Genomic DNA, 21,992 nt, shown 5'->3' with positions numbered 1-21,992 from the left:
CACGAATTGTGAGTGTGGCCCATCATAAAGGGGATCATGTATTTTTGTACTGTAACTGGACTCGCATCGCTGTCGGTTTCTACAATCAAAAGTCAGTAGGATTTGTTACATTGGATTATTGCCTAAAATCTGCTCTGAGCTGATCAAAAGAGATTTACATAGCAGGAAAACCCAAATAAACACCCCTTTTGTTATTAGTATAAAGCTAACGTTATGCTAACATTATGCTAACGAACAAGCGAACGACACTGCAGACGCGTGATTTCAGTGTCACTATAACAAGCTTCTGGCTTCTGGTTTTGACACGGTGACAGTTGTATAGTCTATTTTAGCCACTTCAACAGCTTCCAAATTTACCAGTTGATGTAATTTATGCTGTTGAACTAAAACATTAAAACATCCAACAAACTTTATTTTGGGTGTTTAATTGAAAACCGATTGACTAGGAGGTGAGAGAACCAGCTACTCAGGGATGCTAGTACACGTCTGGGTTGTGGGACTCATTCTTAATGTTCAATGTTGCAAGTGTCACTTTTAATAAGGTATTCCGCTAATATTATAAAGTAAATGCCTGAAAAACAGTAACTGTTCCAAGATATCAGCCCATTAACCTTCTAAAAATGTGGCGTACGTAGAAAGGAATTTATATCAGTCTGCGTCAGTGGTTCACCGGGTTGGATCATCAGGAGTTGGATTGTGAAATCCTGCGAAAATTAGTACACCAAGCCAAGAGTTGAAGTGAGGTTAAGCATTATTGTGTTTCTAATGCGCTACGCAGGGACTTACAGTGTGTATCCACTGAGCTGGATGATATGGTGACATCTGCCACCTTTCTCTGCTGACACACACAGCCTCAATCAAGACGGACTTGTACATCTTATGAACCTTACATAATTTCATATCTTATCTAGAATTACATCTGAAGACCAGATGTATGATTCTGCTAGTGTGTGTGTGTGTGTGTGTGTGTGTGTGTGTGTGTGTGTGTGTGTGTGTGTGTGTGTGTGTGTCCAGCAGTTCTACTGTTACCTGACCCTGTCCAAACTGAGATCAACAGGTCCAGGCAGAGAGGATCCTCAGCAGTGACTCAATCAGCTCACAGGCTTCATTAAACACCAACACTCGCGGCTGTTTGGCCTAAATAATGAGAGATTTTTTTCATTATTATCATTACTAATGTAATTTAATTCATTTTTTCTGGCTCACAATGCACACTCCCCATTTTCACCATGGTCTTTCAGCTCCTGCAGCTGGATGACAATTGCAGGTTTTCAAAAATCAGCAGAGAGACAAGAGTCTTTTTGTCTTCTTACACTGGATGTTTCATTCAGCACTGTTACCGCCTCCGCTGCTGAATCAAAGAAGCAATGCTCCTTTCCTATTCTTTCCTTGTGTTTCTTTTATAAAGATTTTAAGGTCTAACAGCAGTGTAACATCCCCTCTTTGAGAAGACGTTAGCAAGTAGCGAGAGTTGAGAATGCATGAAGGGCCGACCATGTGTATTAAGCTGATGCTAACTGATGACTGCAGCTATAGCAACAAAACAACAGCTAAACTGTTGGAAAACATCTGTTAGATAATCTCAAGCGCTCATCGTCTGGTTGGTTTATCCAGCCATTTGTCGCCACACACTTTGATTTGAGCTAAAGCAAAGTGAAGAAGTGCTAATGCTGTTCTTAGCTTATCTGCATTCTGAAGTCACAAGTAGTGATTAAAGAGCGGAGTTCATTGTGTGCAAATAGACCTGAAAGGAGTCTCTGAATTAGATTTTGTCAGGTGGCCATTGATACTTTTTATATGTTCATGTCACCGTTTGTCTATTTTGGTGTGTATCTGACCCTATGATTCAAGAATAAAAGCGAGGCTAGCAAGAGCTGTCATTAGCCTAGCTAATAGTATGTCATATGTGGTAATAATATGTCACATTTTGTTTATTTGTGGTGGCGTTGTCAATAACTAGGTTGAATGTGTCTTCAGGAGATATGTAAGGACCCTCGTCTGTTTGTTGATGGCATCAGCACCCGTGACTTACACCAAGGAAGTCTGGGTAATTGCTGGATGGTGGCTGCCATTTCCTGCTTAGCATCTGAGCCATCCCTGTGGAAAAAGGTACTGAATAGACAGAAGTTTGTATACGTCTGTCCCTTTTTGGTGTTACCATCTACCCCTCTCCTCCTCCCAGGTCATCCCTGATCACATGGATCAGGAGTGGACCCAAAGCGTCCTGACCAATATGCAGGAATCTTCCATTTTCGGTTCTGGCGCTTTGGTCAATGGGTGGATGTTGTTGTGGACGACCGTCTGCCAGTTAGTGAGGAAGGAGTGCTGCTCTTCTGCCGCTCAGCCACACCGAGAGAGTTTTGGAGTGCCCTCCTGGAGAAGGCCTACGCCAAGTATGTACTAGAAATGAGAGATAGATAACCTTGAATCAGTCAGTGAGTCAACCACATTGGTCTCCTTTTAGGTTGAATGGGTGCTATGAGGCTTTGGAGGGAGGCAACACTACAGAGGCCTTGATAGATTTCACTGGGGGGGTTTCTGAGCCCCTCAGCCTGGATCAAGAGGCCCTCAGGCTGCACAGCGACCTGAGGAGGGGATTATTCCAAACATTGGCCAAGGCCCATGAACACAAAGCCCTCATCACATGTTCTATACGGGTAAAGAGATCCTGAGGATTGAAAACAGAATACATGTATCACATTTACTTGTGAATCATAAGAAAAATTTCTCAGCAGCTGAAGGCGAGACAGTGGAGACAGTGATAGACTGTGGCCTGGTGCGAGGACATGCCTATGGGATCACCAGCCGTCAAGAAGGTGTGGCTTAGGGAGAAGGTGGTGAAGGTGAGCGGAACATCTAGACTCTTCATGGTGCGAATGAGGAACCCCTGGGGGACCACAGACTGGACAGGTGCCTGGAGTCAAGGGTGAGGACCGACTGCACTAAAAACTTTGAGCCGGAGCGGCGGTAGTCTTGTGATACCAAACACCAGAGAGTCTGGGGATTCTGATTGCCAAGCCAAACAACACCCCTTTACATTTTGTAAAGCAGAAATAGCAAATCATGTGAAACGATCAGAGCAATAGTCATCTCAATGCAGGAATCCCATCCTAAAAAAGATCTTATTTGTTTGGTAACCACTGAACATGTTTCCGAACCATAACCGACCAAATGCGACACGCTGCGAAGGAGTTTTCTTTGGTTATTTCTGGTGGGGCATCCTTAAGCCTTTGGATTGGTTCTGTTTGAAATGGCTTCCATTCACTTTTTGCAACAAAGCCTGAGAAAATGTCCATAGTTTAAAATGTCCAAAGGCCTTTCACAGTGCCCACCACCAATATAACATGTAACTTCGAAAATGTTTGTTGTCCTGCAGGTCCGAACAGTGGCAACAGATAAGCCGAGCAGAGAGGGAAAAGATGGGGCTCACTGTTCGAGATGTTGGGGAGTTCTGGTAACTATTTATTTGTATCTTTTATGGGTAGAAAAAGTGGGATGAAGCTAAAACAAGAACTGCCGATGGAACGTTGTCACAAAGATCCTTCTCATTCTTTAGGATGGCCTTTGAGGATTTCTGTCACCACTTCACGATGTGGTAGTGTGCCGTCTAGTGGAGAGGGCCCTGCTGTGGCCTAGCTCTCACTGGAGAGAAGTGCACTGCTATGGGAGTGGGCTCCAGCGCCCTCTACCCCTGGAACACCTCCATGTGTTGTTCCTCCACAGCAACCACCTGTTGACCTTTGGAAAACCAGGAGGGACTGAGATGCAAGGTCACCGTAAGGAGGCCCGACTTGGGGAGAGGCAGCACGATGGAGGGGGGAAGAGAGGAGGAAGGTGCCAGAAAGAATTGACAAAAGAAGATGGAGATGAGGAGGGAGTGTTGAGTGGAGGTTGGGAGGTACAGATGGACAAAAGGAGTCGTTGTGGAGGATGCATCAACCACAGAGACACTTTCCTTCACAATCCGCAGGTACGCCTGAGGTAAACTCTAAATCTTTTGATGACTATGAGACCTTTAAACATTTCTCCTGTCTTGCCAGTTTATGTTTGAGGTGAGAGGCAAAGAGGAGGAGGTGCTGATGTGCTTGCAGCAGGAAGACAGGAGGATACGGAGGAAAGATGGTGGAGGAGAGAACCTGCCAATTGGTTTCGAGGTGCTAAAGGTGAGTTGTAAGCCGAACAAAGCGTATGCAGGTGTAGATAGCCAATAACAATTGGCTACGATGTTGGTCCCAGGTGGAGGTGAACCGCAGTAGCCGGGTGCAGTGTGTGGTGGAGCAAGCTGCCAGCTCCGTCTACATGGACTCCCGCAGTGTTACTTTGAGGTGGACTCTGGCTCCAGGCCGCTATGTGGTGTTACCAACCACTTTCTTGCCAGGCGCCACAGGACGCTTCCTTGTACGCCTCTTCTCTCATTCCCATGTCCAACTCAGGTGTGTGGCAAATTTTTGTACATATCTTAAAACGGTAAAAGGTTTCTTGTGTTTATGCTGGGGAGTCATAACCATAAAACCAAGAATAAACAAAGATAATTAACCGTAAGTCCATGTACATACCCCAAAAGTGACATAAGTAAACATGTTCAAATGGAGACAAAAGCCTTGTCACCCAGTTGGTAAAAAGCTTATTTTTAGGTTAGAAATTTCAAGGTTTATAAATTAATGTAAGTCAGTATAAGTTCCCCCAAAGTAGGTCCATGATTAAAAAAAAAAAAAAAAAAAAAAAAAGCACACCCACAACTAAAAAAACAACAACAACAACAACAAAAACTTGGTCCGAACATGATTCTTGACACTTACTAGTGTTTTACCCGCTTCACCCAGTATGTGGCCTTGTTGGGAATTCCTCTTTGTGCAGGTTCATTTATAGTAGCATATTTCCCCCCATAAATGTAGCACTTTAAGTCCCACTCGTGTATAAAGGGATTTTGGGTCTCTTTTGGATTCTACGGGACTGAACTTAAGGTCGAACTCAGGTGCCCTTTTTAGATTGTAGGGTGGGGTTCATCAGCGGGTATTGAAGTGATCAATAACGCCTGTCCCTCTTTACTCTGGAAGGTTGTTTCTAGTTTTTCTGTACTTTTTGTACAGGGAGCTGATGGAGGACTTGCCATCTCAATCTATATTCCAGTGTTTTCTACCTCAGCCTGCCTTGGTGACCACAGTCCACCTCCGCAGGGTGTCAGGACTCAGCCGCCCCAAACAGACTGGTCAATATCTCTGCGTCTTCTGCACTGGGATTGAAAATGCCTGAAAAAGCGAGAAAGCACTCGGGGACATGTTATTCCTTAATTGCATGTAGCTCGTTTTGTTGTGTGTTCTGCTCCACAGCTCCGGATGTTTATGCTGTGGTTCGATGTGAGAACGACACCATCAGGACTCGGGTGTTCAAGGCCGAGGGAAACCCTGAGTTCAACCTCAGAACCATCTTCTACAGGAGATACCCCAAAACACATATTTCTATCGAGGTTCGTCGCATTCACACACCCTTGCACTCACATTCACAGACACACGCGCTCCAAAGTCACAGCCTTCTGTGTGCAGGTATGGAGACAGGGCCTCCTTTGGGACTCCCTGCTGGGCCGAGCCCGACTCCCGACGGCAGAGTCTGACAGAGGTCGCAGCCAGGTCATCGATCTACGAGGCGGCCAGTCAAGATCAAGAGGTTGTGTCTGCGTGGAGACCTCCTCCAGTCTCTGCCTGACAGACCTGTAGCTGGGTCACAGCGTGGCTCGGTTGCCATGGTAACCACATCAAGTTATGCGGGAGCACATGGCACAGACAATAAACTGATATAAACACACGTTGGACAAGCTGCTACTGCCGCAGTTGCTTCAAAAGCAGTTTTGATGTGTTAGGAACCAAAGTCAGCACTTGTTCTGCCACGCGAGACGAAATGAGGGCTCAGCCACGTTGTCATCTGCTGGTCAGAGGAACAGGTGGCGTCCTTCACGAGTTAGCAGTTTAACCACAAAAGGGAAGCTGCTGCCACAAACGACTGCTGATACCCCAGCAACTACGTCTGTGTGAGCACCGGACCTCCAGAGCTGTGACAACAAATCCTGTGACATTGCACTTACTCTCAACATGCTCTAGACTGGATCACTAGCATTTTTGCTAACTTCCTGTGGCAGCCATATTGGATTTTATTGGATGTACTTTTATGGCCTTGCTTTGTATTTTAGTCTCTTGTTCATCAAGACACGTCCTTCATTTGAGGTCTTGAGGTTAACACAGTTTTTTAGTTTCCTTTTGCTGTCATGAGTTAAGTTGTCATATTTATTTCTGCATTTTTTGTTAAAATGCTTGAATGAAAATGTAGATCATCATATTTGTATTTTGAAGCATTTTGTTATGATTTAATAATGAACCCTTTGTAAAGACTTGTATTCTCCCTCCAAATATGCCCATTTGTAAACTCTGTGAGGGAGGTTTGTTGTTATTTACTCTCCTTAATATTGTTAGTAAGTCATTTTTTTCATTAATATCGCTGTAAAAAAAATACCTGTATCGTTTTAATAACAAAATTCTGGCATGACAATTCTTTTTCATTTCCTGTTTTTTGTAGATAATTAAAAATAATATTATCCATTGTCCTGTTAAGACTTATGATTCCACCTAACTGGTCACGATCACACAAAGGCTGAAGTAAAGAAAATGGACAATCACATTTTTTTTTTTTTAAAAAAAAGGGAAAACAACTGACGAACTTAAAAAAAAAATTAAATTCACAAATTACAATTTTTTTTTAAACATTGCTTACAGCTGATCTCTGCTGGTGGTGGTGACCAAAGCAACAGTCACATGTTACATCGTTTTATTTCATTATCAGCCGAAATGGAATAACATTTAATACAAATAATAAATTCAAAAGTCGTTTATATTTCTTATTTTTTTTATTTTTCACGTTTTATACTTCTCACTTCAATCTGTTCCCTTTTTGGTATCTTATTTGCTTTTGCATTTAAATCGTGTTTTGTTTTGTTTTGTTTTTTTTACGCGCGCGAACTCCCTTGACGCTGCCTTCTCATGCGCGCTCCCGCGGATCCGCATCACACCGCACTTCCCCGGCACGCCAGCGTCAGTCGGAAGGACGCGGACCAGAGAGTCTGGCAAACCCGAGAGAGTCACGCAGCGGCGGGAATAAGACAAGAAAACCGTGAGTTTCCGCGATCTAAACTAATCCCGGTTGTGTTCCCCATTTATTGGAGGACAGAACCTGTCTTTTTGACGGAATTTTACCGGAAGGGGAGGCTGGGAACACGGGCGAAGTGTGGCGTGAGGGGCGAGGTCGTGGATGAATGTAACTTACTCAGGTTTGACAGTCGGCATGTGACCCGCATTTGCTGGAGTTCCGATGGAACTTTGGAGCTTTCGATAGCGTTTCTGCGTATGCGGGAAAGTAGTGTTTCATTTCGGCGTGGAAGCGCAGCCACAGGTGGTTCCTTCAGGAACAGCGGGCTGTTCCTGGTGTCAAACCCGCCTTCAAGGAATGTTGCCAAACCTCCTCTGAACACTGACTTTTAGTTTACAACTGTTTGGCCACCTAGTTAGTAAATACTGGGGGGAGGGGGGAGTGTGTGTGTGTATGATTTTTTTTTTTTTTTAAATTTAAGCAATTTAAGAACAGTCAGTAACCTTAAATACAGCAAAGGTATCCAGACACAGTGTCGGTACTGCAGTGTATCGCAGTACTTCCTCATGTGCTACTGTATCTGGTGATACATTTCAAAATTTCAGTACTTTTGCTGAAGACATCAACACTGCTGTCGTCAGGTAACGAGGCAGCTGCTGTCAGTCGTTCAGTTTAGGGCTTATTGGGAGTCAGCAACTGCTTTGCCTCTTTCCTCTCTGTAAAACTGAAACATGGAAAAGGAAAAATATGCGGTGGTCCAAGACCTTTCGACCGTAGTCCAAAGGAGTAGGAAGTTGGTGTGGGAAAATTATCAATTGCCATGCAGGACTTATGATTTAATCACAACAAATGGAAGTCATGTGCACAACCGTCCTCCCGGAACCTTTATTTTCTGAATTCTGAATGATTTGACTTCAGTTTTTGCAGGTAAACATAAAATAGTGGAAAATATTTGTATATTTGTGCCTCGAAGCTTTGAGGAGCGCCCTTCTTCGCATGCCGCACAAAGGTCAACTGGGACTTGTGGATGAATTCTAAAAGATTTTGGTGGGCAAAGGTCAGTGGGGCCTCACACGAGCACCTCAAGGTTGTGTCTTCAATTTGGCACAAATGTCCATGTGGACACTAAGACCGACCTTAAAAAGATTTTGGTGGGCCGAGGTCACAAACATCCACTTGGACTAAAGGTTAAGCTCCCACTATAGAGAAACCTGCGACGTGGTTTTACCAGTTTCAGGAGGGTGCAAAGAATGTGACCGTCATCTTTCAGACAGATGACGTACAACCCTTCTTGGTTCTTGTCTTCTGTAGGCTCACCATGTCAAACACCGCTATTCTTCAACGCGTCCGCAACCCACCTCAACCCCCAACGCCTATACTAGGTGAGACCTTGCGACTGTCATATGCACTTGGAATTTTGATCGGATCGTACACAAAATCATGTGCAGGAAAAGTATGTCCTAGTTTAACTCTTGTCTTTGTCGCAGCATTCTCGAAGTTGATGCTTTGCATCATGCCTGCTGCTCAGATTGCAATCGGTAAGTAATTGTTTCCGTGATGTATACGGACATTTAAATCATGTTTGGAATCCCGGAAACCACAATGCTTCTGATAAAACTGTAAAGGCGACCTATGGTTTTTGCTGTGACCGACAGGTGCCGTATACCTGGATGAATGTCCTGCCCAGAAGTACATCCCCATCTACCTGATGGTGGTGGGGGTCTTCGGCCTGGTGCTGACTATACTCTCGTGCCTGCCCTGCGCACAGGAGCCCAAAGACGGTACCACAAACCCCCTCAGCCGAGTCTGCGCGATCTGGAACTCTTTGACAAGTTTCTTTCTCTTCTGCTGGTTTATCGCTGGTGAGTTCGAACGGTTGAGGCCATAAGAAGGAAGTCTGTCCAAGGGAACTTGTCTTTTCGTTTGTGTTTTGGGACGTGGAAGTGCCTTGTCACCATGACCTCTTTCAGGAGGGAAATGCCAGTGGTGCGTTCTTTAGTTCAGTCGTATTGGTGCGCGTACATGTTGACACCGGGTCTAACCCTTGAGAGCACCCAAAAAATGTACCAAACCCTTGTCAAAGGTGGGATCTCAGGATGCCTCTGACCAAGGTGATGTGTGATCAGGTGGACTTGGCATTTATGGACATGTCAAAGCATTCAAACTGTGCCACTTGGCATGGAGGAAATAAGTCAAAGACGCGTGCGCAAAGTGGAGAAACATGCAATGGTCTGAACAGGGCCTGAGCGACATGGACGACGTCACGATGTGACGTAGGGATGACTATTGGTTCTTTGGTTTTGGTTCTTCGGTTTTGGTTCTTCAACATCTCCTCTCTGGTTCCTCTAGGTAACGTGTGGATCTACTCCATTTACGAACCAGACTACAACAAGAACACGACAAATGTTGACCTCTATTGCAACAAGACCCTCTACCTGTTTGCCTTTTGGACCACAACTTTGGTCTACATCCTGCTGTTGCTGTTCCTGTTTGTCGGCTGCTGTGTCCTCGTCTGCTTCTTCTTGTGTGGCCGCGCAGACCCCGACGACGACGTCTAGAGCTAGAAAGACAGAGGAGACTGGTTTCATCGACAGGGGCTGCACTGTCAGACGCTGTGTATCCAGACGCACGCACTCACATGGCGCTTACCGGTGGTCTGTTGCGGTTTCTCCTTAAAGTGCTGAAAAGAATCAGTTTTATTGTTTGAACAAGACCAGCACAGCGGTGTTCTTTGGTTTCCAGTGTTGTTGTTGTTGTTTTTTTATGAGATCACATGATGCCGAACGAATTGCACTTTCTCCTTTGAGGCGAACTTCTGATCATGTTAGTAATAAATATGTGGTATGTGAGTATACGAATGAAAGAGAGTTGCTAGTTAATGTTATTGGATGCTGATTTTTGAAAATAATATTAATGTGCATTTGGAAGTGGTCAATATTGAACAAGCGTTGCCAGGCAACAATGACACCGCTGAGATATTCTAAGTAATTCTTGAATGACCCTTTAATGAACACTATTACCTCTGCTGATTCTGCGGCGCTTCTGTTTGTACAAAATGACTTGGCCTTATCATAAAATATGCAGATTATCTTTGTGTCGTGGAACCCTGGTGTTTTAATTAATCCCGCTTCATATTCTTTCAAATTTCTGTAAAACGCTTGTATTCTGCTGTTTGATTAGATAATATACTAAATTGTGCCCCAGAAGTTTGCTGGTTTGTAAGGATAATCAATTAATATATTACTTGTGAGTCTTTGTTCATGCCAAACAAGTTTTTTTGATTGACAGCTTAAGCTTAACTGAGTGTTTTATATTTCATGTAGCGAATATCACTGTCTTTTGGGCATGTATCATTTCTACAGGGACTGTAATATGTATTTCAAAATAAATTGTCAGAACTAATTCCATTTTATTTTCTTATAAGCAACATGTACTTATTCAAAATAAAACAAACACCATTGAAGATTAATTTCATAGTTTAAAATTGTGGCTTCAAACTTGCATTCTTTCAAATGGCCAGCAGGGGACAACTCTAGTGTACTATGAGGAAATGCCCTTACTTTGCACTAGCTTTAATACCTAAGTTTAAATGTTTTAAAACATTTGATTCCTAAGCAGTGATGACCAAATTGTTTGGGGTCAGAAAAATAAGGTACAGGAAGTATTTCTGCTGAGAATGCAGTTTTTTAAATCAGCTGTTTTGACCATAAATCATGTGGTGCCTCCTGATAAACCAAAACTGGTGAGAAAGAAACCAAAACCAAACATCATCCTGCAAAGAAACCGGCTGATCACAATAAGGGTGTTGTGTAGGTTTAATTACAGTAGAGACAATATTCAACTGCTTTTATACATTTACCATGTGTGAAATTCTACCACGAACCACAAATTGACGGGAGGTATTCAAATCACCAGCTTCACAACTTTAGCGCATTTTTAATCACAGAAATATTACAATTTACGTACAAAATACAAAATATAATACTAATGTATTTTTAATGTAATTCATGATCGTATGATATAAAACATAAAAATGCTTGGATTATTATAATATTTTCACTTTTTTCGGACCGACTTAGCTGTCAGCCGACTGGTGGGCTGGGCAGTGATGTCAGCAGGCTTTGCTGGCGAGGGCGGCCAGTGCTTTGGTGTGGATGGGCTTGTAGAGGAGAGTGAAACTTGAAGGGCTGAGGAAGCCATTGCCCAATGGGTCGAGTCTTCCCATCAGCACATAGTTCAGACCTGGAAGAGGGAGTATTTTGGCATTTCAGGCAGAGTCAAGAGTCTCAGTGTTTTCTGGCCCTGCTGGCTGTTACAATCATAAAGCTAACAACTTGTATGCTTGGTGTACTTTGAACCAGCAATTCAATACTAATACCTTAGGGGTTTTCTTTTGGGGTTTTCTTTTTGGCACAATAGAATGAGGAAAATATTTCCACAATTGGATCTTTGGAAAATCCAAAATTTATACGTATGTATCTATATGGAAAAAAAGGGTATCCTTATCCCGTAGTTTACAGAGTCGTGGGAAACAGTGAGTGAGAGTCACACACATTTGCACCTACAGGCATTTCAGAGTCAACAAGTAACCCTCCTGTGTGGGCGGAAGCAGGGGCAAAGCCAGTTCATCTGTAAATCCCAGTGGATGTTTTTGCCAAACTTGAAGAAATGTCGGTCAAGGCCTTCCAGAAATACTGTTACCAAAAATCTGATGGACAGGCAGACAGACAACCCACGATCGTGATGCCTACGGACCATTGCAGAGGCATAAAACATACTTTGTCCTGAGTTTGATCGACATAAATAACACCCCCAAAAAAGTAAGCGAGACTAAAAAAATGTGGTCCTATGAAGAAATTTCAGTCAGTATTGAAGAAGTCCTGTCAGGAGGGACTCGGTTAATGCAGTTACACATTGCAATGTTACATCCATGCCTCCACGCTGCTGAAAAACTGCGAAGAAGAGTCAAGGTTAAAAAAACAAAACAAAAACAAAAAGTTTTAAAATTAGGATGACAACAGTGCTGGAAGTGATGTGTGTAAAATGATCATTTCAACAAAGAATGGAAACAATAGTAATGTGTTCAAACATTTTTCTTACCCAACATAGGCTAAAACTCCAGGCTCTCCATTATTTGACACTGCTTACAAAGAGAGCAGCACCTCCATTATCAGTAAATATCTGATGGCGAACCATGATTCAGTTTTTAGCTAAAAAAAAAAAAGTCTGAAGGGCACATGCTGCACAAATATTTTGATGCTAAAAACTTGTGTATTCCTACTTCTCAAGGCTTTATTTTAATCTCGGCTGTGCCCATCCCTGCTGAGGTTTGAGGGTCAGCCTTGTGTCTGCAGACAAAGTCAAAGATTTCTGTAAATATATAGTTGTACTGTACCTTTGCTTAGCGCAGGGCATTTCTTACAGGTGGAGGTCAGCTGGACGGACATGGCTGGTCCCGATTTGGTGATTTTGAGTTGCCCTTTCTTGTAGGCCTTGATTAAGGACACCTCAATTGTCACTGAGCCATCCGGACTGGTGGCCAAATCTGTAATCTTACCCGTAATCACTGAAACAGAAAGGAAGGAGTGCATTTTTGTTTCGTGAAATCGAAATATTTCACTTTGGTTGGCAAAAAAGAGATTCTGGGGGTCCACGTCACACTAAACCTGTGCCAAGACAACTTAGATGACACTGCAGCAAATGCAAGTTTCAAGGGGGACTAATGGTCATTTTGGAAAGAAAATGGGTATGAAGACTTGATAGCAGCTGATGTGGCTCACCAAAGTCATGAGTGCAAAAGCTGGATTGGAGAGTTCCTGTCCTCTTACAGACTTGTGTGCACAGTGGCTTCTGTGGTAATGCTGTCGGAAACACAAATACAAGCACATTAACACGCTTCGAGGTGGGAATGAATAGACCGTAAATGTTAAAATCTACATTTTGACCCACGTTTCTTGCTCACGAGAGGCCTCTTTGTCACTGTCTTGCTTACTCCAGGTTTAGGTGTTGGTTTAGGCTTCATCGTGGGTTTGGTTCGTAGTTTAAATCCACTTTTAGGGGTGGGTTTGACTGGTTTGATGCGAGGTTTCATTGTGGGTTTTGTCACTGCAGGTTTACGTGTAGTTTTAGCCTTGATGCTCGGTTTGTGGGTTGGTTTTATAACTTTGGGTTTGGGTTTTGGTGTCGGTTTAGCTGCAGGTTTAAACCCTGGTTTGGGTGCAGGTTTTTTCACAGGTGCCTTTGGTGTAGGTTTAGCAGGTTTAGGTCTAGGTGTAGGTTTAATAGGTTTAGCAGGTTTGGGTTTAGGTGTGGGTTTAGCAGGTTTGGGTTTAGGTGTGGGTTTAGCAGGTTTAGGTTTAGGTGTGGGTTTGGTGATAGGTTTACGTGGTGGAGGTTTCAGTGGTATCTTCACCAGTGGTTTCTTGGGGGGTTTTAGTGTAGTTTTAGGCTGGGGGGTAGGCTTAAGTTTGGGTGTTGCTTTAGTGGGTTTGATTGGCTTCACAGCTGGTTGTTGTGGCGAGGAGGTGGTCTGAGGTCCATATATGAAGTCTCCCCCAGTGGTGGGTGACCGGGACCCACGTGGCACACTGGAGTAGTGGGCCATGAAGCCATCGGAGGTCACGCTGAGGTCAGAGACGAACTGGACGAGAAGCTCATTCCCATTGCTCACTATAGTTCTATGTTAACAAGGAGAGGAAAAAAGGAGGTAAATCATGTCTTTTTAGCCTTTGTTCTGTTTGGTTTCTTTAAATACATCTCACCCCGGTGCTCTGTCGCCACAGAATTTCCCAATCCTCCTTGAGTCATCGTTCTCTCCTCCGTTAAACAACGCCACATAGTCATAGCGACAGTATGTGTCAGGCTCCAAGTCCAGCTTCTCAAACTTGACTTCAATCACCTGAGAAAGAGGTACAACACGTATGAATGCCAACACAAACTATGACATTTACGAAGGAGCATGAAAGCTGTTTATTTCAGCCCAATTTTCATGAATCTAGCACAGTGCAGGTGGAGGTGGTGTCGGAGGACCTCTGAAATAAAGAAGGGCATTTACTCTCTCTCTCTCTCCGTCGCTTCCCTTCCCTCTTTCCTTACGTTCAATCTCTTGGCACACATGAACACACCTTCAGGCTCTCAATGAACTCTTTCATTTGAACTTCGTCACCTGCAACATTAGAGAGCTGGGGTAGAGTATTTTCTGGTGATGGGCCCCCTTCGCTTGTGTTTTCATTCCTCCCTCTCCTCCAAGTACCTCATAACACTCATAGCTAAAATTTCTACCAAAGATCAGATTGGTAAAGTGTATATATTTTTCTACATTTATTTTTCAAGCATCCCAGAGCAGGCCTTGCTTTATGCCTACAGGGTTTCCCTTTTTCTTCAAGGACACATAGCATTTTTGATGAACCATTTGCAATGTAAGCTGTCCCTTTGCAAATTTTCAACATCTGAAAACTGGAATATAGCAAACAAAGCTAAATGGCCAAATAGTGGACTTCCTTTCACTAATTTCCTTTTACAGCATTTATTTAGTGAACCTGATGTGCTGTTGAGTTCCACTTGGAGATAGAGGCTATTTTCTTTGTAAACATAAACACCGACTTCCTCGATCTAGATGACAATTTTATTTCATGGTTTTGTCCAATCTCACGGATTCATTGGCGGTTCCCATTGTCAGAAGGTTAATCCCAGATTACTGAAAAAATGAGGTCCAGCAAATGTTACCGAAGAAGAGGGGTCTAGCTAGTGTTAGCAAAGAAGACAGTTCTAGCTAGTGTTTACAAAGGAGAGGGGTCTAGCAAGTGTTAGAACAGAGGAGGGGTCTTGCTAGTCATAGGTATGAGGGGGTCTAAATAGTGTTAGCTAAGAAGGGGCTAGCCAGTGTTAGCTAAGAAGAGGTGTCTACTTAGAGTAAGTTCAGAATACGTGTCTAGATAGTTAAAGCTAAGAAGACGGATCTAGCTAGTGTGAGCTGAGAGGAGGGGTCTCACTAGTCATCTAATAGTTAAGAAGTGGGATCTAGCAAGTCTTAGCTGAGGGGAGGTGACTAGCTTGTGTTAGCAAAGAAGAGTGGTCTCGCTCGTCATAGTTAAGAAGTGGGGACTAGCTAGAGTTTGTTTAGGGCGAGCTAAAATGTGCTGAACAGTTCGGATATAAACTGCTCTCTGCCTTCAAATGTTTTTGGAGCAGATATAAATAGGAAAAGCTCACATTGCTTGGCTCCACAGTGATGTACCACGAGCAACTGATGCCTGCTGGGTAATTAGTGTTAGGCCAGTTGGGGGTCTTGACAGAACCCTGCTCTTTGGTCAGCCGCCCTCCGCAGAACTGATTCTCTATGGAGAAAAATAAAAGAGACAAAACAAACAGGAAATGAAACGCTGAATACACTTGACTCAAGTTTCATTGGAGTGTTTCTATGCTATGACCTCACCACACCTTCCACATGTGGCTTCCCTGCACTGAAGGAAGCCAGAAACCCCCGTCCTCCTGTGGCTTCATCTGAAACCATTTCTAACATCATGGTGTTGGAGGTGGTGATGAGAGCTCCAGGACGGAATGTCCCGCAAAACCGGCCCAACTTCTGCACTAAGCGTGTGTGACCGTTGTAGACATCCAGGTAGTCGTAGCGACAAGTGGGGTCTGCTTCCATGTCGAAGAGACGGAATGACAGCATGACCACATGACCCTCTGGGACCTGAAGGGGACAACAACTGATGTTTGCCAAGGAAACGCCCATCTAATCTTAGCAGCAGCCACTTTGATAAAGCAGGTAAACCCAGGTGGGATTGATTAGGTTAAGTATGGTCCCATTCAATTTAGAATTTCACAGTCACTCCAGTGTAGCAGCATACCCAATAGTTTGGCACTGGCCATTTTAGAAGGAACAGGCCCAATGTACAATGTTCTTGTCAGAAAATCTTGCAAAACTGGCCTGAAATCTTTCGTAATTTGTGCCTAACGTTATGAAAAGTATGGTTTAATGCCAAACCACAATGTTTTCTGAAACCTAACCAAAGTAATTTGGTTACAAAATGCCACTTGCCTGATTTAAATTCAAGTATTCTGGGTGTAATCCTGGCTCACCATGCACTTTAGCCTGGCTCCAGTCACTGAATCAGTATTTTCATAGCGTAATTCTGCATCTGGAAAAGTTCTTCTCCAGCATGTTTGCTGTGTTTAACTCCAACCAAACCATTCAGCGTTCTCTAATGTGATAAACAGTTGATGCAGAGGAACAACAACAGTTGTAACATCTCGCCTGATGTGAGACAGGCTAATTCTAGCTGCACCAGCTGGTGAGGAGTGCTAGCCAAACTTGGTTTTGGTTTTTCCTCAAACAAATTATGGCATATCTCATGTTTAACCACTGCAAGAGACATCTTAGCTGGTGGTGAATTTTGGGATGATTTGCCAAGGTGGAGCTGTTTTTGATGGCGGCGCTGACCACTGCCTGACTACTTGTCTCGCTAGCTTGGCCTCACCACTTGCCTGCAACTGACGATCCGTGGATGAGAACAGCCTTGGGTGGGCAGATCATGTTGAGATTCACTGCTGGCTAATGTCTGTGGTTGTTAACTTGAGACATTAGCAGCATTCACTCATTACTTTCTGACAGAGAACACTGTAAAAGAAAGAAAAATCTAAATCTCTGCTGGAGACAGCTTTCCATTTTGCTGCCCTTGGTATTGCTCCTGATGTCACATGCTAACAGTTGTATGACGAATGCGGACTGGTTTGTCAAGTTCTTTAAAGTAACACATGCCTGTTTTCAATGACTTTCAATAGAATTTTACTTTGAAAAAACAATGACTTTCAAGAAAGGGTTTTTTCTGCAACTGCTAGACTGGGTCAGTTTGGATTGGGTGTCAAAGTTCAGTGGTTTTAAAATGACTCACAGTGATGTACCAAGTGCATTTACTGTTGGGTTTGTAAGGACTGGGGAAGCCTTCGCTGGCCACGATTCCTGAGTCGGTCACCAGATGACCTCCGCAGTGGAAAATGGGTCTAAAAAGGAACGGAGGAGAATCACAAACCATGATCAGCAATTTAAATGCATCTTAGGCTTTACTGAGAGTATTAGAGCGGGACTGAGCATATTTACATATACGTTGCTCGCCACTGTGGCACAGTCCGTCTCTGTTCTCTGAGTTAGGGGAGGGTGCCACTAGGCTCTCCCTGTTTGTGGGTTTTTGTTTTTTTTTTCATAAAAACTTCTCAAACCAAACCAGGCAGAGACCCAATGTACAGTATCTGAGCTTCCTCCATACACATTCTACCACAAGAAAATTGCCTGTAGTTATAACACACACCTTTAACAGCTCACTCGCACATGGAGTTTGGTGACACACACCCACTCTTTCACACTCAGATAAACAAAGATTAAAAAGCACGCCCTGCCTCAACTTCTAATTTAGAAGTGTGGCACATACCGGCCCCGCACTCATGAATTTGGTTTCCTTTCTTAAAATTAACCCTGTAGGAGATTTTACTTTTGTATTTATAGATATTTCTCAGTTGTAGAGTTCTTGTGTTCTGGAATCATCAACCCATTGTCCCCATTTTGTTAATGCCCTGCAGACACGTGTTGTGTGTCTGCTGCAGTACAGTGAGGACACATTTGACCAAAATATCCCTGTGGCAGAGGAGTTCCTCCCTCCTGACCCCTCTAGCCCACAGGCATTTATGTGTCTTCAACATAGACTGTATAAAAGAGTGGATGTAGCTCCCAGGTCTGAAAAATGAAAATGGTGAAAAATAACGGCCTGCAGATGGCGACCCCACTGATCCAGATGATGTAAATAATGCATTGTCCCATGTTTTTGGTCTCTGCTGCTAGTTTGGAGTTTGTCTCAAATCAACATGATGTTTTTGCTCTTAATAAAGGCCCCATTTTCTGTAAAGTAGTTCACAAAGTAGGCTGTGCTTTAGGTGTGACTACCTTGTGAGATCATGACATCAGTAGTCTGATGTAGCCACCCCCCCCCCCCCCCCCCCGCTTGACTCGTCACATCCTGCAATTGTAGAAAAGAAATCACTCTGGCTTGTCTGTATGTCTGTAAGCCAATCATAATCATTGTGGGGCCAGGTTGCCATGGCGATGCCCTTGCAAAATAGTGTTGAGGGTAAACAGGTTCTATGTATAATGGTGGTCAGTGGGCACATCGCCTCAGAGGGAGTAAAGATCAGCACTGCCAACTGACGTTGACGTCTGTGGGTTTTAGCCTCCTTGCTAGCGCTGGTTCAAGTTCCAGTTGGGCTTTGCTTTTCAATATGATGCAGATGACATATGTGAGAGACTGGTAGGTGTCTTTATGGCTGTGACATCAGGAGGCCTGTCTTAATCTCACAATCCAAATCTTTGTCAATATTGGCCATTTTCAGCGTGTAGCATGCTCGTAGCTAGCTTGGAGGTTTCTTATTTCATGTAGCGAGGGGGACTTTAAAAAGTTGTCTTCCTGACAAGAAATCAACGAAAACTCGGTTCTTGCAGTATTCTCCTTGTAGGTTCAATTTTTCCAAAAGCCACAATTTCATGATTTACAACATGTTTGTAGATGTTTTCACAAATGGTGGCAGATGGACGGACTTCAGTTTTCTACTGGATGGATTTACACGTAGTCATTTTTCTTCATAATTGTATGTCTGAAGAAAATGTCGATATAACGAACAGTCAAATATTTTCATTAGCATTTTCGTTTACTACATATACGTTAGCTTGTTAACCTCAGTGGCTTCTAGACGCTTGAGATACAAGTTAGCTAATGTAACGTTAGCTAAATGGGCTATATGAATCAAAACTTTAAAACTCGTAAAACGGGCTTATGTTTTCATTCAGGTGACACTATCTTTCCAGTAAATTCATACAATTTATACATACATATATATATATATACACACACACATATATATATATACATTTCGGAGGAGAACTTTTGGCGTCCATGTTGCTGTGACCTACCAATGGTGTTTTTATGCCATTACCTCTTGAACGATAAGCCTCCTGTACACGACTTCACAAGTTCAATATGAAGGGCCATAATTCCTGGAATGTTGTTCTGTTGACAACAATGGGGGTGCTGAATCAGGAAATAGATGCTCCACCCCCGTGTCCAAATATGGTCTTGTCCAATTCCCCCCCCCCCTCAAAAAAAAAGGCTGAAATGCCAAAATGAAGGCTTCAAAATAAATGACAAGGGGGCAACATCCACTTCTCTTTTACAGTCTCGACTTAAAGTAGTACACAACAGATTAAATACACTTCTAAGTAAATACAAACACTTAAATTTGCTACTGGGATTCTAATCTTTTTTTGAATTAAAACAGCATCCATACTCCACTAAAATCCCAACATCGGTTATAGTATGCTGTCATTTTGCGTCCCTCTGCCTGTTGGTATGTTTACAAGATGCCAACCACATGATCCCAACACTGCAGCCTTTAATTTCTAGAAGTAAAACACACACACACACACACACACACACACGTAGTAGTTGATGTGGAGTTGCCACATGTGCATATGCAGCATGTGGCGAATACATGCTGCTAATACCTGAATCTCTCTTTCTCTCTCTCTCTCTCTTACCTGGTAAAGTTCTGACTCTGAGCCTCCGTCCATCCCAGCGTGAAAATGACAAGAAGGCACACAGTCCACACCCTGTCCTCCATCCTGCTGTCCTCCAAGATCAGGAAAGACGGGAGAGGAGGAGGAGGAGAAGAGGAAGAAGGGTAGGAGGCGTGGAGATGCAGAGGAAGGAAGGGGGAGAGGAGAAAGAGGAGGGAAGTGATGGGGGAGAAGGTGGAGAAGAAAAGGAAACGTAGATGAATGTATACAGTTGGGAGGAGAGTGAATTACACTGTGCTTATGTTTCGGCTCTGCTGCTGGTAAGAGAGATGGAACATACGTGAAGTGTGTGTTTCTGCAGGTGTGTGAGCTGACGGACAGAGTGCCACTGTTACTTGCCCGTATGTGTGTGTGTGTGTGTGTGTGTGTGCGCGCGTAATGGCCACTTCACTGCCGCAAACTAAGTCTTACTATCCCTTTGCTAGCAGCACAGCAGATACGTTTGGAAAATTGAAGTTGACTTCCTGGTCCAGACTCATGAAATGCTTAGATGTACATGTCATGTACAAGTAAGGTTTTCACAATGACATCATCACCATGCATCGACAGATACTTGGAAATGGTTGCAGAGAAACTGTTCGCTGCGAAAAAGAACCAAGCAAAAATTATGAGACTTTTTAAAAACAAAAAACTATTTCTATACATTTGCACATCTTTTTTCAACCATGGACGTGGCCTCTATACCTTTGATAAATCTCACTCTCCGGGGTTGGTTTGGACAAAAACGCAGAGACTATTTGGGTTTAAGTCGAGCTAGCAGTCGAGCTAGCATGGTTAACCCTGGCAATTGCTGTGATGTCAAGATCTTTAAGTGAAGATAAGAAAATAGGAGCAACAAAAATAAAGATGATGTAAAATAATGGACTTACTGTCTATGAAGCCACATGTCCAGTTTGCAGGGGTTGAAACGCCTCTCTTGCTTCAACGCGCGTCTTCGTAGCAACAGCCGTTGTTGAATTATTCATATCCGATCTCTGAAATGTTATTTAGCTGTGGCATTAAATTATTTACTTTCTGTAGATTAATATTGTTTTCTTATCATTGTTTTTGTTATAATTTCCCATTTTCAGTCGAGAGGTTTGACAAAACATTTGAAAACTTGAGCTAACTTTGGTCTAGCTTTGTGTTTGGGGAGGAAAATAGCATGGCTACTGTTAGCCGTTAGCTTTTATGAAAGAAATGTCAGAGCTGTTACATGTGGACTGTAAAGCATGATTACTAATCAAGATTAAATTCCTCTTCAGCAAACACACCAACATGTGGAGTCACTGGTGAATTACAAATGTGGGAAAGATTGCGTGACTTAGCAAGGTTAGTTTTAGCCTTTGATGAATTAACATAGCTCGGGTTAGGGTTAGCCTTTGATGAATTAACATAGCTAGCGTAAGCCTGTAGTTTGTATCTTACACATTCTTCTGTGTAACTGAGTTTAGTGCTCAAGACCTTCACCAATGTCCCCATGGTGCACATCAAATTTGGGTGACACTATACATACTAAACAAGAAAAGAGTTAATGACTTGATAAATTAGCATAGCAAGTACTAGCCGTTAGCTTTTATGAAGGCAATCGCTTACCGCTTACGTGTGGACTCCTCAGCACAAATTAAAATTGATGATAAAGATTAAATTCATTTTCACCAAATACACCGATGTGGAAATTACTAACCATATGAAGCGTCAAAACAGGAAAGACCGACTAAATTAGCATAGCTAGCATTAGTCATTAGCTTTCATAAAGGAACTATTCTAGTAGGGCTCTTTCAAAGTGAAGGCTAAAAGTTGAGATTAAATTCCTCTTCACCAGAATGCTCTAAGGTGTAAAAAAAAAAAGTAATTGCTTGAGTTTAAATACAGGAAAGATTAGTTTATTTTTGATGAATTAGCATAGCCAGCATGAACCACTGGCTTTTACGAGGGAACTCTCACAGCAGCTACAGGTGGAATTTTCCTGAGTGAAGATTGAATTCCTCCTCACCAAATACTCCGAGGTGAAATCAAGTTTAACTGTAGGAGAGACTGAAAAAGGAAGTGTGTTTTCTCTCAAATCAGACAAGGCTCGATGTGGAGAAAAATCCAATTACACTGGAGAACCTGTTTTGTTTAGTTTTGGCACGGAAAGGCCCATCATTATTTTAAGTCTAGTTTCACCATACGAAGAGTTTAAATTTAATCTTACATCAGTAACCAAGTGACAAACTTGTGCTAAAATCATTACTGTCGTTTTGTGTTAATT

At 43.0% G+C, this 21,992-nt stretch overlaps 3 protein-coding genes across 6 annotated transcripts in view; 2 read left to right on the top strand and 1 right to left on the bottom strand.

The window, feature by feature from the left end:
* Positions 1-6,582, top strand: part of LOC147238779 (calpain-5) — a 10,532-nt gene extending 3,950 nt beyond the window's left edge. The window contains 16 exon segments of the mRNA XM_086198000.1: positions 1,978-2,109; positions 2,183-2,210; positions 2,213-2,393; positions 2,465-2,657; positions 2,720-2,803; positions 2,805-2,926; positions 3,377-3,454; positions 3,557-3,585; positions 3,588-3,665; positions 3,668-3,706; positions 3,753-3,970; positions 4,041-4,163; positions 4,237-4,433; positions 5,091-5,209; positions 5,331-5,467; positions 5,544-6,582. Of these exon segments, the coding sequence (XP_086054126.1) occupies positions 1,978-2,109; positions 2,183-2,210; positions 2,213-2,393; positions 2,465-2,657; positions 2,720-2,803; positions 2,805-2,926; positions 3,377-3,454; positions 3,557-3,585; positions 3,588-3,665; positions 3,668-3,706; positions 3,753-3,970; positions 4,041-4,163; positions 4,237-4,433; positions 5,091-5,209; positions 5,331-5,467; positions 5,544-5,714 (1,929 nt within the window). The 3' untranslated portion in view covers positions 5,715-6,582.
* A 439-nt stretch (positions 6,583-7,021) lies between these two features.
* LOC147238778 (transmembrane protein 272) lies at positions 7,022-10,536 on the top strand. The gene is made up of 5 exons (XM_086197999.1): positions 7,022-7,158; positions 8,446-8,516; positions 8,622-8,672; positions 8,790-8,996; positions 9,484-10,536. The coding sequence occupies exons 2-5, from the start codon at positions 8,453-8,455 to the stop codon at positions 9,690-9,692; spliced, it is 531 nt and encodes a 176-aa protein (XP_086054125.1). The 5' UTR covers positions 7,022-7,158; positions 8,446-8,452; the 3' UTR covers positions 9,693-10,536.
* A 365-nt stretch (positions 10,537-10,901) lies between these two features.
* pcolceb (procollagen C-endopeptidase enhancer b) lies at positions 10,902-21,660 on the bottom strand. 4 transcript variants are annotated; one of them, XM_086197002.1, is made up of 11 exons: positions 21,335-21,660; positions 20,629-20,733; positions 19,721-19,812; positions 17,034-17,142; positions 15,574-15,832; positions 15,346-15,470; positions 13,896-14,032; positions 13,084-13,811; positions 12,915-12,995; positions 12,530-12,700; positions 10,902-11,376 (listed from the first exon to the last, which is right to left on the bottom strand). In XM_086197002.1, the coding sequence occupies exons 3-11, from the start codon at positions 19,801-19,803 to the stop codon at positions 11,246-11,248; spliced, it is 1,824 nt and encodes a 607-aa protein (XP_086053128.1). In that variant the 5' UTR covers positions 19,804-19,812; positions 20,629-20,733; positions 21,335-21,660; the 3' UTR covers positions 10,902-11,245. The 4 variants fall into 4 exon arrangements, with proteins under 4 accessions (XP_086053128.1, XP_086053126.1, XP_086053129.1 ...); XM_086197000.1 differs by having other exon boundaries at positions 19,721-19,807; positions 21,335-21,659; XM_086197003.1 differs by lacking the exons at positions 19,721-19,812; positions 20,629-20,733; positions 21,335-21,660 and adding an exon at positions 19,120-19,201.
* Positions 21,661-21,992: the final 332 nt, after the last annotated feature.

The sequence above is a fragment of the Aulostomus chinensis genome, chromosome 24, assembly GCF_037954235.1.
Source record: "Aulostomus chinensis isolate RoL2024-O1b breed Wild chromosome 24, RoL_Achi_v1.0, whole genome shotgun sequence".
NCBI classification, from domain to species: domain Eukaryota; kingdom Metazoa; phylum Chordata; class Actinopteri; order Syngnathiformes; family Aulostomidae; genus Aulostomus; species Aulostomus chinensis.
Note: the sequence above shows the minus strand (reverse complement) of the source record. Positions and strands in the feature narration are given on the sequence as shown.

What these genes read in the sequence shown, in the direction of transcription:
- pcolceb (XM_086197000.1), bottom strand. An exon ending in AATGCACTTGGTACATCACT is followed by an intron (nt 15,833 to 17,033) that starts GTGAGTCATTTT and finishes TGTCCCCTTCAG; the next exon opens with GTCCCAGAGGGTCATGTGGT. An exon ending in AGGGAAGCCACATGTGGAAG is followed by an intron (nt 15,471 to 15,573) that starts GTGTGGTGAGGT and finishes TTTTCTCCATAG; the next exon opens with AGAATCAGTTCTGCGGAGGG.
- LOC147238778 (XM_086197999.1), top strand. Translation starts at nt 8,453, where the DNA reads ATGTCAAACACCGCTATTCTTCAACGCGTCCGCAACCCACCTCAACCC. An exon ending in ACCCCCAACGCCTATACTAG is followed by an intron (nt 8,517 to 8,621) that starts GTGAGACCTTGC and finishes TCTTTGTCGCAG; the next exon opens with CATTCTCGAAGTTGATGCTT. An exon ending in CTTCTGCTGGTTTATCGCTG is followed by an intron (nt 8,997 to 9,483) that starts GTGAGTTCGAAC and finishes TGGTTCCTCTAG; the next exon opens with GTAACGTGTGGATCTACTCC.